General features: G+C 37.5%; 2 protein-coding genes across 2 annotated transcripts; one reads left to right on the forward strand and one right to left on the reverse strand.

The window, feature by feature from the left end:
- Positions 1-711: 711 nt before the first annotated feature.
- On the forward strand, positions 712-17,130 carry LOC131681754 (UDP-glycosyltransferase UGT5-like). Its single transcript, XM_058962763.1, has 5 exons — positions 712-1,373; positions 15,301-15,547; positions 15,609-15,836; positions 15,898-16,113; positions 16,171-17,130. Exons 1-5 carry the CDS (start codon positions 1,371-1,373, stop codon positions 17,094-17,096), a joined length of 1,620 nt encoding a protein of 539 aa, XP_058818746.1. The 5' UTR covers positions 712-1,370; the 3' UTR covers positions 17,097-17,130.
- On the reverse strand, positions 17,055-17,648 carry LOC131681756 (sperm flagellar protein 1-like). Its single transcript, XM_058962766.1, has 2 exons — positions 17,460-17,648; positions 17,055-17,404 (listed from the first exon to the last, which is right to left on the reverse strand). The coding sequence occupies exons 1-2, from the start codon at positions 17,575-17,577 to the stop codon at positions 17,169-17,171; spliced, it is 354 nt and encodes a 117-aa protein (XP_058818749.1). The 5' UTR covers positions 17,578-17,648; the 3' UTR covers positions 17,055-17,168.

Here is a 17,648-nt window from a genome sequence, read left to right on the forward strand (position 1 = left end):
TGAAGATCTAACACACGGTGTGGAAAAAAACTGCTTTTTTCGTTTTCAATTTTTGCGCTTTCTTTGTTCAACCTTAATTAACATTCTTATACCAATCTAAATCAAATTCATGTGTATCTAAAGTTCAACTTAAATAACTTTATAAAAAGGCTGGAATTTTGAATTATCGGTTAATGCATATCGAATGCAAAATAAGTAGAGTAAATTGATATTTGCTAGAGAAACATGGATCGAATATAAGATGGCTGGTTTATGCCGTCTATAGCGCACAACTAGGGAAAGAAAGCATTAAATTATTGTCTTATAATATGGTGTAGAATATTTGAACATCGTCTGCAATCTTGCAAATTAGAAATTCTAACAATAATTTCTGATTCCAGACATATTCTATGCTTCAAATTCTAGAAAAAAATTTTAATTGAATGTTGGAACTCAACATTTTAAACCGATTGTCATATTTCAATTAAAACAATGATAGGTTTCTCGTGGAATTCAACAGTAGTATTGTAAATAATACCGTTATCTGATTAATTACCAATTTCGTTGTAATCACTAACTGTACATTAACCCCTCGATAAACCCCAATCTCAACGGCACTATTCCACAACTACTTACTGCTTTTTACTATACACTACATTGCACTGCTTTTCATTCTGGGAGAACATCTGAGACGAACAGCCGCAAGCGGTTTCCCTCAGTTGATCGCCGGCCTTTGAATCGCATAGTGCTCCACCACAGCACAACGCTGATGGTGCGCGTTGCCGTTAATCTCTGTAATGTAGTGCTGTAAAGACTAAAAACGTTTCCACCGCTTCGGCAAAAAAAAGCTCATAGAGCACGTAATTCATTGAACTTGCTATCAGATAAATGTGTAAAAATACAACTGAAAGAGTTAAGGCACGTTTTGGATAAACATTATGGAGACGCCTGGTGAATTAAATAGTATATCTTTGTAGCAGTGCCAGAGGTTAGACGCAATCGAAATCACCGCCAGTGATGATCGTCGCTGCGGATCGCCGACCGGCAGTTTCATGTTTCGACCGGCCGATCTATTCTCGTTCACAACTTTGCTGGTTTTTTGACGAGAAGATGTCACCTGCTGCCTGCGAGGAAGCACCCTTGTTTACTATGACGAAATCGAATATACACAGCTTGGCGTCATAAATTAAGTGAAACTCAGATATCCCACAGTTCACGGCGGGACACTAGGGTGAACAGACGACCTATTGGAGCGGGTGCGCGTCAGTATTCGACCGGCGCTAGAAAGACAGTTTAGTGGAATTCAGATTATATAATTTGTGAAAAGATAAATAAGGATACTTGATCCAGCGAGATTGTACGATAGTCCACACAACAACGAGGTCAGGACAATGGTACGTCAGTTAAAGTAAATCTGCTATAATATCGACAGCTGATGCTACTAGTAATCAATTACCTACAGTCCCTTAAATCGCAAACAGATTCGAAGTGAGATTGGATGTATCACTATAATAGTGTAATTTGCACGCGTGTTTACGTGACACCATGCGTATCGTGTGACATTGACAGTGAATACTAATCAAATTTGGTTGAAATAGGTCAATTCAGCGCCAGTGCCAAGTTTTATATTGTGGTCAAAGCGAACGGTACTAATTTTAGCTAAGAAGAAGTAAACGATTTTAATTTTAGACATTTGTTTACGTTCCGAGCAGGTTCTCGTCAATCTGCATCATTTCAGGAGAACCAGAGTAAGCTAGCATTATTTTCACTTACTACCGATCAACAAGTGGTACGAAATCGGGGCCAACTAAATTGCTTCAGTTTTTTTTAAGTTACTTATCGGAATATAAAGCAAATAGGGTAAAGACTTAATTTTCGCCCCATTAGGGAGGGTGCCACACTATTCTATTAATTACGCAGTCTACAGTCGATGGAATGCACATAAATTGGCATCAGTATCCTTGCTTCGTTCCCAAGAACCAATTTAACATCAAAAATGTCCTGAGAATGGGGAAATACTTCTGTTTGAGCGCCACGAAAACTCGAAACGAATGCTCCTATTTTCGCACTACCATATGGGCCAATGCGTTGAACAAAGATGGCAGACGCTGCTCTAACTAACGGCTTCAAATGGATAGGGCGATAATAGAAATAGGGCGAAAATAGTCTCCACACCCTATCGCAGATTTGGCTTAAATCGAGTATTTTTATTGGAGTTTCTAATTTTTTCACCCTTAATAAAATATGTTGAAGAATCGTTGTTTGCAGTTGAGTACCTATCTTTAGGTTGAGATCGTTCGATTATGGATCATCAGGAATCAGAATATATTGACTCAAATGGCACGTTCCCCGTATATAGTCGGGGATTTGTGCCTTGCCGTGTGTTTTCATCATTTCCTGAGCGGAAGGGAAGGACAAGGAAATGTGGGGAAGTAGAATTGGAAGGGTGGGAAAAATAACAGCACAAAACAAAAATAAACAACAGGTAAGTTAAACTGACAAGCAGTTCCACTTGCCTGCGAATGAGTCTAAAGCTCTTTACAACATTGGATAAGAAACTTTAGTATGTCTCTGAGTTTCAGTCGTCCAAACATGGTTTCGTCTATATAAGGACGGCTGAAGACTCGAAATCGCAATAGCGCTACCGCTAGACAGTTGCATATCAGATGATATGAGGTTCCGTAGTCGGATTCACAAAGATCACATGAAAAAGACTCAGCGCGCTGAATAGTTGCCATGTGATAATTGAGTTTGCAGTGGCCGGTTAAAGCCCTGGTCAGCATGCCGCAGTGGAGCTTCGAAAAATGTAAGAGATTTTTCGAAACCACTGGGCATGGTTGTTCTAGAAACGCCTTTGTTTGGCGACACGTTTGTAGATTTCTCCAATAATTGCGGTGCTCGGACGAAGCCCAGGACCGTATTTTTTCCCTTATCCAACTTGTCGAAATTGGCAGCGCGGGCTCAGGACCAACGAAGTCAATCGCTGAACTTGCCCTGGCCAATTCGTCAGCCCATTCATTTCCAGTAATACCACAATGTCCGGGCACCCAGACAAGGTGTGTTGACAATGCTTAGTTCTTCGATTTGGGTTCGGCACGCGATCACTAGCTTGGACCGGGATTTGTCTGAGCTAATGGCCTTGATTGCAGCCTGACTATCGGAGCAGAAGTTTATAACTCTGCCGGACAAACTCAGTTGAAGGGCCGATTGCACCCCGCACATAATCGCAAAAATTTCTGCTTGGAATACAGTACAGTATCTACCTAGTGAGTGAGATTGTTCCAATCTCATTTCACGACAGTAGACACCAGCACCAGCACGTCCCTCCATCAGAGAACCGTCAGTGTAACAGACCACTTGCGTTTGTTGTTGTCTTTCCATATAGCCAGACAACCACGCCTCTCAATAGGGAATCTTCACATGGAATGCCCTGTAAGGAAAACTACAAGTGAGTGTAACAGCTGGGAGCAAGAATATCTTCACCCCATGTAACCATTTGTGACCACAATCTTGTAAGACTGTTAGCAAGATCAACATGATTACTGTTCCAAAGCCCAGTAACCTGCAGTCTGTATGCACATGATAGTGCTTCTTGTTTGAGGTGTATGTGTAATAGTTTGATATTTAGAAGTGCCTCAAGAGCAGCAGCCGGAGTCGTGGTGAAAGCACCAGTCAACGCCATGAGCGCCATTCTTTGCAGATGGTTTTGCTTTGACTAGACTGTCACCACCTCTCCCCTCTGCCACCACACAAGGCATCCGTATGACAGTATTGGACGTACAATTGCCGTGTAAATCCAACAGATGTATTTAGGTTTGAGACCCCAGGTCTTTCCAAAAGTTCGTCTGCGCTGCCCGAAGGCCATGCACGCTTTCTTGACTCTGAACTCAATGTGAGCAGACCAATTCAGTTTGGAATCCAATATGACTCCAACGTATTTGACTTGATCTGCACACAGTAGCTCAGAATCAAAGAACTGCAAGGGACGAACCCCGGTTGTTATTTGCTTCTTCGTGAAAAAAACCATTGACTTTGCTTGGATTAACTGATAGTTTAACTTGTCGACACCACTGTTCCGCAGCTCTAAATGCCTGTTGCATTAAGCCAAAGATTGTTCCGATGCAAAATCCAGTAATTAGTATTTGGTAATCGTCAGCAAACCCGTAGGTTGGAAATCCAAGCTCATTGAGTTTCTTCAACAAGCCGTCAGCTACTAAGTTCCATAACAAAGGTGACAGAACGCCGCCCTGAGGACAACCGCAAATACTCAATTTCCGTATCTCATCCTGTCGCAGTGACGAGCAAAGTATGCGGTTACTAAGCATTGCGTTTATCCAACCTGAGATACATGCAGGTATCCCATGACCGCGCGTCGCTTTCAGAATAGACTGGAAGGACACATTGTCAAAAGCACCCTCAATATCTAGGAATACACCCAAGCTAGATTGCTTGAGCGAGAAGGCTTGCTCAATGTTGTAAATAACATCGTGAGGCAGAGTGATCGTGGATTTCCCACACTGATATGCATGTTGCATTTTGTGCAGTGGATATTCAACTAAACTAACGTTCCTGATGTGATGATCGATTATCCGTTCCAAAGCTTTCAGAAGAAAAGAACTTAAGCTGATAGGCCTAAAACTCTTGGCTTCTTCATAGCTTGAGCGCCCCCCTTTGGGAATAAATCTAACAGTTATATCTCGCCATGCTTTCGGGATATACCCGGTAGCAAGACTGGAAAGCAAAATCGTTTTCAAGACATGTTTAAGAATATCAAATCCCTTTTGCAGTAGCACGGGAAGTATTCCATCTTTTCCGGGTGATTTGTATGGAGCAAAGCTGTCAACTGCCCACTTAACCGATTCAGTGGAAACCAATGTGCGTGCTAACGCCCACGAGTCCGAATCACCAGAATGAGATCTGTGAACATTGTTCAACTCCGAATCGATACAACCTGGAAAGTGTGTGTCGAAGAGACAATTAAGAACATCTGTTAAACACCATCTCTGGTTTTTAAGGAGTTCATCTGAAAATCATTCGATTTGGAGAGAATCTTATTTAACCTGCTAGCCTCGTTCAGACTAGAGACATTAGTGCATAGCGTTTGCCGGCCAGCCCGTTCTGCAGATCTAACACATTTCTTATATGCACTACGAGCTGACCTGAAAGCCCTGGAGTCATCACGCTGACGCCGGTTCCAAGCTCTTCTCATAACTTTCTTCATTCTTTCAAGCTCAGCCCTCCACCAAGGGGTTCCCCTAGTCGATTTAACAGTACGAAGTAGCTTCTTCGTAGGATGCTGAGTACCTATCTTTAGGTTGAGATCGTTCGATTATGAATCAGCCAGCAAGCTTCGTTTAAATGGATTTTACATCGTTATCATTCGTTTTGTGAATATTAAAACCACGTTTAAGCGAAACTTTTGTGCAAGATGCAAAAAACATAAAAGTCCAAAAGACGCCGAATCACGATGAACTCCTTTTCGGCAGTGTTCATCATTATTTTGGCGTCACTGGGGAAGTTAGAAAACAGAAAATGTTTACGTTTGCCGGAAAATATATGATTTGGCAGGCAATTTGCTTCTTTGGAAAGCTGAGCACCGTATTCGGGACAACCGACAGCTGTACTCGAAAGAACACCTTCAAAAGCATCTACTTCCACTTAAGAGGTCTCAGGAGGGCTCTGTGCTTTTCTAGTCGGATTTGTCATGCCATTACTCGAAAGATGTTCTGAAGTTATACAAGGCTAAGAAGGTTAATTTCGTGCCAACGGACCTTTACTACCCATGATCGCATAGTTGTCCCGTTTTATATGGGATTTCCTATCTTTATGGGACTGATATGCGATCATGGGCAGTTTAGAGGTTACACCACTGTAGAGCACGAAAAAATAAGCATATTTCAAAAAAAATTCTTGAGGCAATGAATAGGTGAACCGAGATCTTGTAAAATGGGATTTAAAATACTAGTTCTGATCAGAGTTAAAAATAATCGAAGATCTTTTTTGACGGCTGAAAATGAATCTGTTGCGACTCGCGGTGGATAGAAAAAATATTCATTGAACTATCCATCTTATTCATTCAGTTGAATATCGTACAATATATTCATTCCACTAATTATCTAGGAAAATGCCTATAAAGCATACGAAACAACAATCATCATCGTCAACATTGTGCCAGAGCCTACTTTGACGCGTTTGATTCGTTGCTGCACGGTCGCTTCGTGTAATAATCGGAGCCGAATGAAAATCTGCATGGATGAATGGGAGGTTTATTCGTTTGACGTTTTCAGCTGCGTCACTGAATATTGAAAATAAATGTGGCTGAATATGATCAATTTTCATTCAATGAATTTGAATATTTTTAACTCTGGTTTTGATACACAAAAATTAAAATTTTCAAATTTTTTCGACACAGGATGGCGGCTATGCCAAAAATAAAAGTTTTTTTTCGATTCCTTAGAGCGGTAGCAAGCGACGGAATTGCAGCCAACTGATACATACTAGGTCATTATGAAAAAGGCACTCCGGTAGCACCCTAGTTGGCTTAAACGTTGTACAAGACCTTCCCAAGTAACAATTTTGGTTATATTGAAGTTTTATAGCGTTTAATAAAACTAATGTTTAAAACCTCCCATGCTAACTTTATGGTCTTATGTACTTCCTGGAGGCTGCTATAAACCCATGTTATGACAAATTGGCCCAGTTTTATTGTAATCAGTAGAACTTGTTATGCAAACTATCATAGGAGTAATAGTTTTATTACAGTTCTATTCTACTCTTTAGATGTGATATTAAACCAACAGCATAAAACCTTCTCCTGACCTAGCAGTGTGGAAAACCACTATATGAGCGCTATTTAACCATCATAAAACTGTAAAGTCTTCCTGAAGAAGTCCATAAAACTTCGTATGCTATCCATGTTAGAACATTCAGTTTTAAACTGAGTTTTTACACTGATTAGATGTATTAAATAAAATTTCATCGTGGTTTTATCCCTTAACATCGCATGATGCCAATCATCGAACAAAATGCCATGTTGTAAGGTATACATTTTTTCAGAATAGTGATTAAAAGAATTTTATTATTGTTCATAACACACCCATGCGTGTTTGAAGGCATGCCGTTAAGGATTTATGGTGAAACATCATGAAAGAGCAACGCAAAATAAATGCGCCCCATGAATTCTACTAAAAAGAGCATTTGGTAATATTTTTCTGCAAATATTGAAACAACACTTAACCAAGTTTTAGTAAAAAATGTTAAATGTTTTGTTAAAAAGTGCAGATTCTTTCAAAAAAATGTCTCAAAACGTTTGATTCCACCCTTCATACGAACAAGAAGGCGTATATTTGAGAAATTTTACTTCGCACTTTGCTATATTTGCTTCAAGGCGACATTTTTTTTAATAAAACTTGGTATACTTGAATAATTCTTTCATAAGACAATTCATCCTAAAACGGTCATAACTGAGAAATTCATATAGAAAGCGTGTTTATCATGGCACTTATGCATCTATGTTGAGAGTGACAAGTTTTATGCTGGACTAAATCACAGCTTGCTGGTTTTGATTATTTTGACAGTGACTTTGTCCAAGATGGTAAATGGAAGGTGGGGGTTTTTACTATGTAACGGTGCGGTTGTCAAGTTTGAGTAGCGCAATAGATTAAAATACACACACTGAATACTCGCCATCTCTATAGTGTGTTCACCATTTACTGTCAGTGTCATTCCAATCGAGCACGAGATTTGTCAATAGTCCTCGTTCGATAAAGATTCGCAGATATTTTCTTTAAATTATGTTCCGAAATCTAGGGACAGATCTTGAGATGCATTTTTAAAAATCAACGAAATTAAACATTTACTTTCCATCGAAATAGGAATTTGAAATGCGTTGCGTGTAAGACGTAAAAGCCGTGCCACAAACTAATTCTACTCCAACAAAGTTTCCAACGAAGTAGATCAGCGTAAGACGTTTGTTGAACAAATGTTTCGGCAAAAGAGTGAAAGTTGATGCAATAATGGAAATGAAATGCGTTTTTACATTTCTTATAAAAGAAATGTATAGAATTCGCTCAAACTTTCAAGATTTTTTCCGAGGCCCAGAGGGCCGAGTCTTATATACCAATCGACTCAGCTCGACGATTTGGGACAATGTCTGTGTGTGTGTGTGTCTGTGTGTGTGTGTATGTAACGGACAAATTCTCATTCGTGTTTCTCAGCAATGGCTGAACTGATCTTATCCAAACCAATTTTAAATAAAATAACTAAAAAACAGTATGAACGCTATTAATTTGTTTTTGATTCTGATGTTTAGTTTCCAAGATATGAATGTTTGAATGTGTAAAGATGGCGTTTTTTGCAGTTTTTTTAAATTATCTGCCGAAATTGACAACATAGATTAACACTTTATATGTTTTTAGACAGCTTTAACGAATACCTTTCAAACAAGCTGTAGATTGTTGAAATCGGACTATTATCAAAAGAGATATTTAACATTGAATGCGGACGAAAGATTTTTATCATTTCTTATTGCCAGAAATATGATCAAATACATGTAATCTATTATTAACGCCAAAACGGCTTATTTTAGGTCAATAGTATCTTCGGAGAATATAATGGAGGCAATACGCCTTTTCTTTTGGTATTATGCTTTTACTGATTAATCTCCCTATGAGTGAGATATTTTCACAAATTTTCTTGGAAGTGATTATATCGAAATGATGCCTTCAGCAAATTTGTAGCTCTTACTTTTGCGAATAACTTTACTGAAGACATAAAATATCTATTTTGAATACTTTAAAAGTTTTGGCTTGTTGTTTGTGGATTACCTTTTGTCGCCTATTTATTGTTCAATATAGTAATAATCCATTGAAATAAGCCAAACATTATTACGATTAAGAGAATTTTGTATTTCATTTTTCTATCTACAACCGCTAGAAATAATCACCGAACACTTCCAAGTTGTCTGGAAGGAACTTGATAACTTATCAGTGCAAAAATGTTCATTTGTACGAACCTTCTGACTGCAATTTTTCTAACTTATAACCAATGGATCGATCGGAAACATATCGGAAAATGAAAGTGAAGTAAATAACTCCAAGCAATGGCGTAGCCAAGAGAAGGTTTTGGGGTTTAACAACTTCCTTCCCTACCACACCCAAAAAATATATTGGATTGCAATTGAAAATTTATTGATGCAGACTGATTTAATTCAATATTACAATAACAATTATCTGATCTGTACATTGATAACCTGTTGTTGTAAACATCATGAGGACTTTTGATAAATTGTCGGAATGGGGTCCTGATATGTAATTGATCTATTGGTCTTGATTTCATAGTTGCCTAATAGCATCAATATCAAATTCCTGCCTGAAAACATTCCAATAGAAAATTCCAGAGTTCTGTAATCAATCATAATCCTCAGATTTCTTTTCAAATTGAGCTCGCTTTTGTAGAGATGTACTGTAATGAGGGTCTTTATTTAATAGAAAGCGAAGTTAAAATTGATTTAATGTCTATGAAACATTTGCTAAAAATGTTTTTGCCTTTCTCATTCACTCTAAAATTCGTCAATCTAATCCCGACCGGGAGGGCCGAGTGTCATATGCTAATCGACTCAGTTCGTCGAGATAGGAAAATGTATGTGTGTGTATGTATGTATGTGTGTGTATGTGTGTATGTGGAAAAAATATGACCTCTGTTAATCAGAGATGGCTGGATCGATTTGCACAAAGTTAGTCTCAAATGAAAGGTACAACCTTCCCATCGGCTGCAATTGATTTTTTATTGATTGGACTTCCGGTTCCGGAGTTACGAGTTGAAGAGTGCAATCACACAGCAAATTCCCATGTAAACTGAAATGAAAAATTTTCAAAATCAATTTTGTATTTTTGATGCCAAATGACTTTATAATGCATGAACCATTGAGATTTGATGTAAACTCGAAAAAATAATGTTTGACAAAAATTGATTTTTTTGGACTTTTTTGCCTTTCTCATATAGAAAGGTTATGCAATCACTCTAAAAATCGTCAATCATACCGGCCCGGAGGGAGTATGCAGTGAGGGGTTGCTGTTTTAAAATTAAAACTAGTTTAAAAAATTTTAACAAGTAGAAAATTTTTGGCAGGACCCGGACCTCCCGGATCTTACTATGTGATACTGAAACATCGCTTGAAACCAGCGGCGGTCAAGCGATGTTTCAGTATCACATAGTATCTCAAGATCGTGGCTGTCGATCCATTGTACGTATGTGCAAATCGTACTGAACATGTACTATTCATTTCCACCATCGTATTGAACATAACCAGCCATGGAGTCGTAGTCTGGACAAATAAGAAAAGCCCAATTGCACCACTAGGTGGATCAAAATAGGTTTTTATTTTGGGAATGCGTCGAGTTGAGACGAAAACGTAATATGATTAATAACGAGGATAACACTTTCCGAATGTAGAGAGAAATTTATGAAAAATGACGATTTCCATTCGACTCTAGCAGGTCCTGGTCGATTTTGATGAGAATTTGATTTTTGTTGTATGACCAATTATATGTATAGGTCAAATGTTCCAAAACAATAATTTAAGGTCAAGATAGCATCATTTTGAAACCGCCAATTTCGGAGGTTTAGTATCTTCGATGAGTTTTACAAACGAACAGCGCATCATTTGATAAAGTAATTTTGACGGTATATCGTCCAAGAAGTATTTATGGTGAATTTTCTCAGGTTAATATTCATGACTACAATAAAGTCTCAACAAATTTGCTAAAGACACGAACTCTGTTACTATTGTCTGAAAAATTAATTCTGCAAAATTTTAAAACTTCAAAAATTACGGTTTCGGAATTATGCGGTTTGGACAGTAAGATCGATTCTCACCAAACTCCCACAAATTGTAAAATTGGTATTGTAAAAAAACGTAAGGGCGATACTTCAATGCTGATAGGTGGGACCGAAAAATTAACCAACGCCAAAGGGACTATATACTATATATACTATCATTTTGTCAATTTCAATAGCAAACACAAATTTTAATTTAATAATTTCAAATACTTTATGAAGTTTTGGGTTTCGATCACTGAATCATGCAATCTAGGATGTAAAAAACACAATAGTTCTTAAATAGGAAATAAAACCAAGTCTGGAAATATTCACTGTTGATTTTCTTTGAATGGTATCACTGCTAGGGTTCGTCGCGGTGCTGATGTGGGCGGTAAATGGATAGTCCGCACCGCAACCGCAAAAAAAATAATAAAACCGCACCGCTTACCGCAACCGCACTGCATTTACCGCACCGCACCGCGCGGTAATGCGGTAAATGCGGTAAAAATCTGTATTTTTCAAAAGTGTGTTGAAAAAATATTAATTTATTTGTATAACTATATATAAGTTCCTATTTACACGAACATTAACTTTGACGGACTCCTCAGAATGAAAAATTTATTAAAAAATGTCTACTTTGCAAGTTTTATTAATAAAATGCCGTACATCTTGAGATAAATACTTTCGAAACAAGGTAAACATTAGCATAGCACTGAAGTCCTATGAAATGTAGCTGTATTTCATCATTATACATACAAAAACGTTTTTCAGCTGCAATTAATAGGAAAACTTTTAATTAATATCAGATCAGGTATCCATCCCATCTCAACCGGTACAGAGTTGTTGAAGGACATTTGAAAAACTGCAAAATATGTATGATCTACAGCATACAGCAGAAACGTTTATACAAATAGGGGATTTAAGGAACAAAATACGTTAATGTATTCTTATTAAAATACTAAGATTGGACCCTTAAAATTGTATGAGTTGTAATTTTCTAATAGCTAGTTCGAAAGATCTACCTTTTTATGTAGTTTTTCTAATATTTTTCCATAATGCTAATGCAAAAACTTCAATTGAAGTTGGTAGAGGTCAAAAATTGTCCTGTGCAAAATTTGGTATCTGGGCTAACTTTGACACTTGCCGCAATATGAAAAGAGGCTTTGAGAAACACAAAAAAATCGAAATACCCTATACTTACTTCGAAAGCTTTAATTTCAAAAAGTTACAAAATACTCCTAACTGAAAAATATTAGTTGTTAAATTGGTAGAAAATATTCTCAGTTGGACGAACAATGGACGTATGCGAAAAAAAGTTATGTAGAAGGAGTCTTAAAAACGAACTGCAGGAAAATTCATTGCGAATTTACACAGAAACCAACAGAGATAGAAATACGATGTTGAAGAACGAATAATAAAGTTATCAGCCTAATTTGGACCCCTGCTTATTTTGGACGCTCTTCAAACATTTGTCTCCCTTACTGCTGATTCCTCCAAATTCGTTTGTTTTGATGATGATACTTTCATTCTTTGGGTTGTTTTTAAGTCTTAAGACTTTTTTAAGTTCATCTTTAAGTTCTCCAAAATAATCAAAATTTACAGTTGAGAAAACGCCATCGTACACGATTCATAATTTCACGATTGCCAAGAGGAATGGGAGAAATGAGGCTTTTTTAAATTGAATTTGACAGTACAATTCAATTGTTTTTCAATGATTGGATTGTGCATTTTATATATTTGAAAAGGTTCGCTTGTAATTTTTTCAAAATGTTCAAAATATGTCGTAAATATAATGGTGCCAAATTAAAAATGTACGTAACGATGGGTTGAATATAGATTATATTCGGATTTCTTTTCAAATCATTGTAAAGTCCATGGAAATTAGAGCAATTAAATGTTTATTATGTTTCCCTATTGTAAGGTAATAATTTGCGTCGTTCTTAAATGCTAAAAGTCAAAGTTTTAATTCACTTTTTGATGCAGACTTTATCAATTATTTTTTTAAGTGCGGTTGCGGTAATACCGCGCGGTAAAAGCTCATTTCCCGCACCGCATCCGCGAGAAAAAGTGTCTCACCGCACCGCAGTTTTTGCGGTGCGGGTGCGGTAAATACCGCGCGGTTGCGGTAATTACCGCAACCGCGACGAACCCTAATCACTGCTACTATCGCTTTTTTCAAGAAAAAGCGTTGATTTCTTAGTTCTCAGTCGCGTTGTAAATTTGAGTAAAGTATACACTTCAAATCGATTAAAAAAAATCGATTTTTTTGGCTCAGTACAATATACATAACCCCTTTAGGAAAATTCAGTTTTCCCACCACAATGCATTTATTGAGGAATTTAGATATTTTATTAACAGAGCATTAGCAATAATTCGTTTGTATGTCTATTTTATTGGCCATTTTTTCGCTTTCCCATTGATTTGGTTTGAGATTTCTAGCACTCATGTTGTCCTATGCTGATTTGGGCGATTCTCTGAGTCCTGCCACTATCCCATGTAGTATGTGTTATCGAAAACATCGCGAAGCATCAAGTTCTAAATGTTCTCAAACGATATAATATCCGAAGAGAGTGATAAGAGTTATAAGAAATGTCTCATCACACTGTTAGGTGGATTAAAAGCGTTTTTCAAGTTGGATTCAAATTTGTTATGCATTTCTAGAGTGATCTGACCCTAGACCGAAATGCATTTGTATGAGCTTATTGTTTATAGTACTAAAACGCAGATGGGCTTCCTTTTTTGTAATATAATGTGAGAAGTGGTTCTTAAAATTGTTGCAACGGCTGTTTTTGTCGGCAAAGTCAATTTTTGTAAACAGCCAAAAAACAAATCATTGCAACCCTCTCGTGATTGACAACTGCAACAGCACGCACAAAAAAGCTCTCACCTTTATTTACCATCTTGATAATCATCCTGGAAAAACGAGAAAAACAAACCATTTCAGCGGTTGTTCAGAAATTCTTATTATCCTGCAAAGACGAAATAATCCTGACTTGGTTCGTCTTCTGCTTTGGGTCAGAAGAAATTCCATTTCCAAATGGAATTTTCGAAGTAACTTAGTTGCACTACAGTTACTATATTACATGCAAGTAAACAAAGATTCGAGCTTCTGATGACAATTTTATAACTCCTTAGTATAGCTCATGCCTTTCATAAGAGTAATTATTTTAAAGAGGTTTTAATATAGACATTCCAAAACCTGAATACGTGCAATAATCTCCGATAAAACTGTCTTATAACTTAATTTCTTGTTGTATGTTAGTTTTATTCCAGTTTTAACAAAGTATATAGAACCGTTTTACAACCACTATATAAACTTGTAACCTAAAGCTTTATCGTGGAAGTCATAACATAGTTTTATAGTGAAATTTAGGAACGAATGAAATGACAGCTGCATAAAACCATAATAAAATCACCGGTTTCAAGGATTCCTTCATAAAACCAGGATAAAACAATGATAAATCCCCGAGGCATTTTAATTGTTACTTGGGCTTATAAACAGTGTTAAGGACCGTGCATTTAGATTTGGCTATGATGGAAAAAGGTTAATAATATGTTTTATTATATTCCCTGAAAGTTTGAAAACGACCGGTTGAATGGGTGAATTTTGTACGAACATTTCCTTGTGATGCAATTTAGAAACGCAAGAAAAAAACTTTTGATGTTGTCTAAGTGTAAAAAAATTACAGGGTGTCTCAGAATAAGTGTAACAAATTTTTGTTCTAATTTTTTTCAGCTGGGCTGTTTTTGGGGAAATGAAAACAATACATTTTTGAGCGTGTCGTTTTAGCATTTGTATTTATATTTAGCAGTTGCTAACAACGTTATAAAATTTGTTTGAAAGAGGTTGAACCTTGACAGAATTTAAAACAAGTCCTAGAGCTAAAAGTGAATAAACGCATTGTCTTGAACACTCTGATAGGATTCCAAGATACTGGAGAAGTTCAAATTTTACACTATAGTGACGTTAAAAGGAAATTTTACACGATAGTGATGTTAAAAGGTTGATTAGTTTTATTACTATTAGATTTGTTTTGGTGACACCTATTCGGAGACGGCCTATAAGGACACTTCAATATTAAGATTCTTCTGACCACTTATCATATTTGGTCGGTGTTAAATCAGACCGGACTAAGTCGCCAAATCTCAAAAAATGAGATAATGATAACAGTGGATAAAGAAATTCTTCAGCTACATTCGACTTTTTTCAGTTTTGAAATATGTTACAATAAGCGAGAATTATGGCAAAAATACATTTGAAATTATACCGTGAAGGATGCGGCAATTCAAACTTTAAACGCGTTTTTTCTCGAAATCAATACAATGCCGCTTAGTCCGGTCTCTCTGAACACCGATACCATTTATACATTCCTTCAGTACCAATGCTGATAACGTAATATTATTGCACTACCATCCAACCAAATAATGCGATTCACAACCTTTGCCGGGAGTTCATCAACCCCCTTCAATGTTATCTCATTTGGATTTAATTTATTCTTGCAGCATTTTACACTGATTCAATATTTACTGACAGCATTGGTTGCATTTGGCTCTACGGCAAGATGCTCCAAGATTCTAGTACTTGTTCCCTTCCCGGCTCCCAGCCACTGGCTTTGGTTGGAACACTTTGTCCAGGAGCTGCTGGACCGGGAGCATGAAGTGACGGCCATCACCAACTTTGCTGCCAGCGAACAACACCCCAACTACACGGAGATCCTGATCGACCCACCCTTTGATATGCCGTACTACTGTGAGTAGGAAATAGAGATTGATTCATTTAGGCCTACTTTAGCTTATTCTATCTGTTGCAGTTCCAATATCGGATATATTTGAGGCGAAGTATAGCAGCGATATCTCCAATCTGTTTCTCTACTGGAACGTGGGGCTATCGACCACTAAGTACGCGTTACAGAACCCGAATGTTCAGCAGTTCATCGAACAGGATGACAGCACATTTGATCTTGTGATTTCGGAGCAGTTTTTCCAAGAAGCATTTCTGATGTTTGCGCATAAATACCGTGCACCAATTGTAACTATAGGTACTTCTAGTATTTTTACTTTATGGCAACATTACAGTAAGCATTATATATTTTATTTCAGGAACACTAGGTTATTCTGATTTTATGGATCGAGCAATGGGCTTGATGACGCCGTGGTCATTTGTTCCTCATCCTATACTGCTGTACATGGATGACATGAGCTTCAGTCAGCGATGCTATAACTTTCTCATTTCAGCAGCCGACGCTGTGATACGTAAATATTACTACCTTCCTAGGCAGGATATGCTTGCCAAAGAATATTTCTCTTCTATCGAAGGTAAGTGGAAAAAAACAGTTGCAGATACAGTATTTATTACATATGAATTAATCATAGGACCAGAATCGTTCACCTCGGTTTACGAGTTGGAAAAATCGATTTCCGTGATGCTGATCAACAGTCACACCGCCATGTCCCTTCCCAGGCCGTCAATCACCGGTTTAGTTAATGTAGCCGGTGCTCATATCAAACCAGCCAACTCTCTTCCGAGAGACATTTTGAAGTTCCTCAACACCGCAAGCGAAGGAGTAATTTTCTTTAGCCTAGGATCTTACGTTAAGAGTGTCGACATGCCAAAAGACAAACTGAAAGCATTTTTTGAGGTGTTTCGGAACATAAAACAGAAAGTGCTGTGGAAGTTTGAGGATGAAACTATGGCAAATGTTCCTAAAAATGTGATGGTCCGGAAATGGTTGCCACAAAGTGATATATTAGCTCATCCCAACGTAGTTTTATTCATCACTCATGGGGGAATGTTCGGTACCCAGGAGGGCGTTTACCGCGGTGTTCCAATGCTATTCATTCCATTTTACGGAGACCAACATCGAAATGCTTTGAAGGCGGAACGTTCTGGCTATGCTCTTTCGCTGAGCTTCGCGGATGTCAACGTCATTACACTTGGTTCTAGGATCAATGAATTACTTACGAACCCGGCTTTTGCGCGGTCAGCGAAAAAAGCATCTGAGTTATTCCGCGATAATCTGGTACCTCCTATGGATGAAGCCATGTACTGGATTGAATATGTGATCCGTCACAAAGGCGCCAAGCATCTCAAATCCATCTCGGTCGACCTTAACTGGATGCAATACTTAATGTTAGATGTGGTTGCATTTTTCACTCTAGTAATTGGTCTAATAATTGTGGTTAGCTGTAGAATTCTGGCAGCATTTTCATCAAAGCCAACAAAACAAAACACCAAAGAGAATAGAAAACAAGTTACCTCAACGAAAACAAAAAACCACAGAAAGTTCAAAGAAATATAGCTGATTTAGCCGAGTTTATATGTAACAATACAAATATAGTATATCTAGTTTACTTATTGCTTCGAAATCCAGTCAATAATTATAGACCTTCATCATAATTTCGAACAAAATAGCTTCTATGGTGCCAGGTTCCTCATGAGAAACTGATTGGATCATTGGATCGGACAAATAAATGTCCAACTTTTTTAAAACTTTTCTGTTGAGTGTATTCCAGTTATCCAGTTTCCGGGCGTTAGAAAATCCTCTAGTATAATTATGCATATCTACCATACGGGGGAACAGTTGGTGTAAAATCTCTGCAACTAGCACTGCAACAAAAAGTAAAAGAATGATTTCAAAGTAATAAGACGTACGTTAACTTACCACCATCGGATAGGTCACGACTAAGCTTTTTCACCGACGTAGATAATTCGAACTGGTTAACCCACAGCGTAACGCTAAGCTTCTCTTCTGGGGTTAACAGAATATTTGAAGCGGGCATTTGTATTACTAGTTTTTGATGGAATTAGTTAAAAGTTTTTCTGTTGTTTTAATAATTGATTGTTGCTTGTA

The sequence above is a fragment of the Topomyia yanbarensis genome, chromosome 2 (assembly GCF_030247195.1).
Source record: "Topomyia yanbarensis strain Yona2022 chromosome 2, ASM3024719v1, whole genome shotgun sequence".
Lineage (NCBI taxonomy): Eukaryota > Metazoa > Arthropoda > Insecta > Diptera > Culicidae > Topomyia > Topomyia yanbarensis.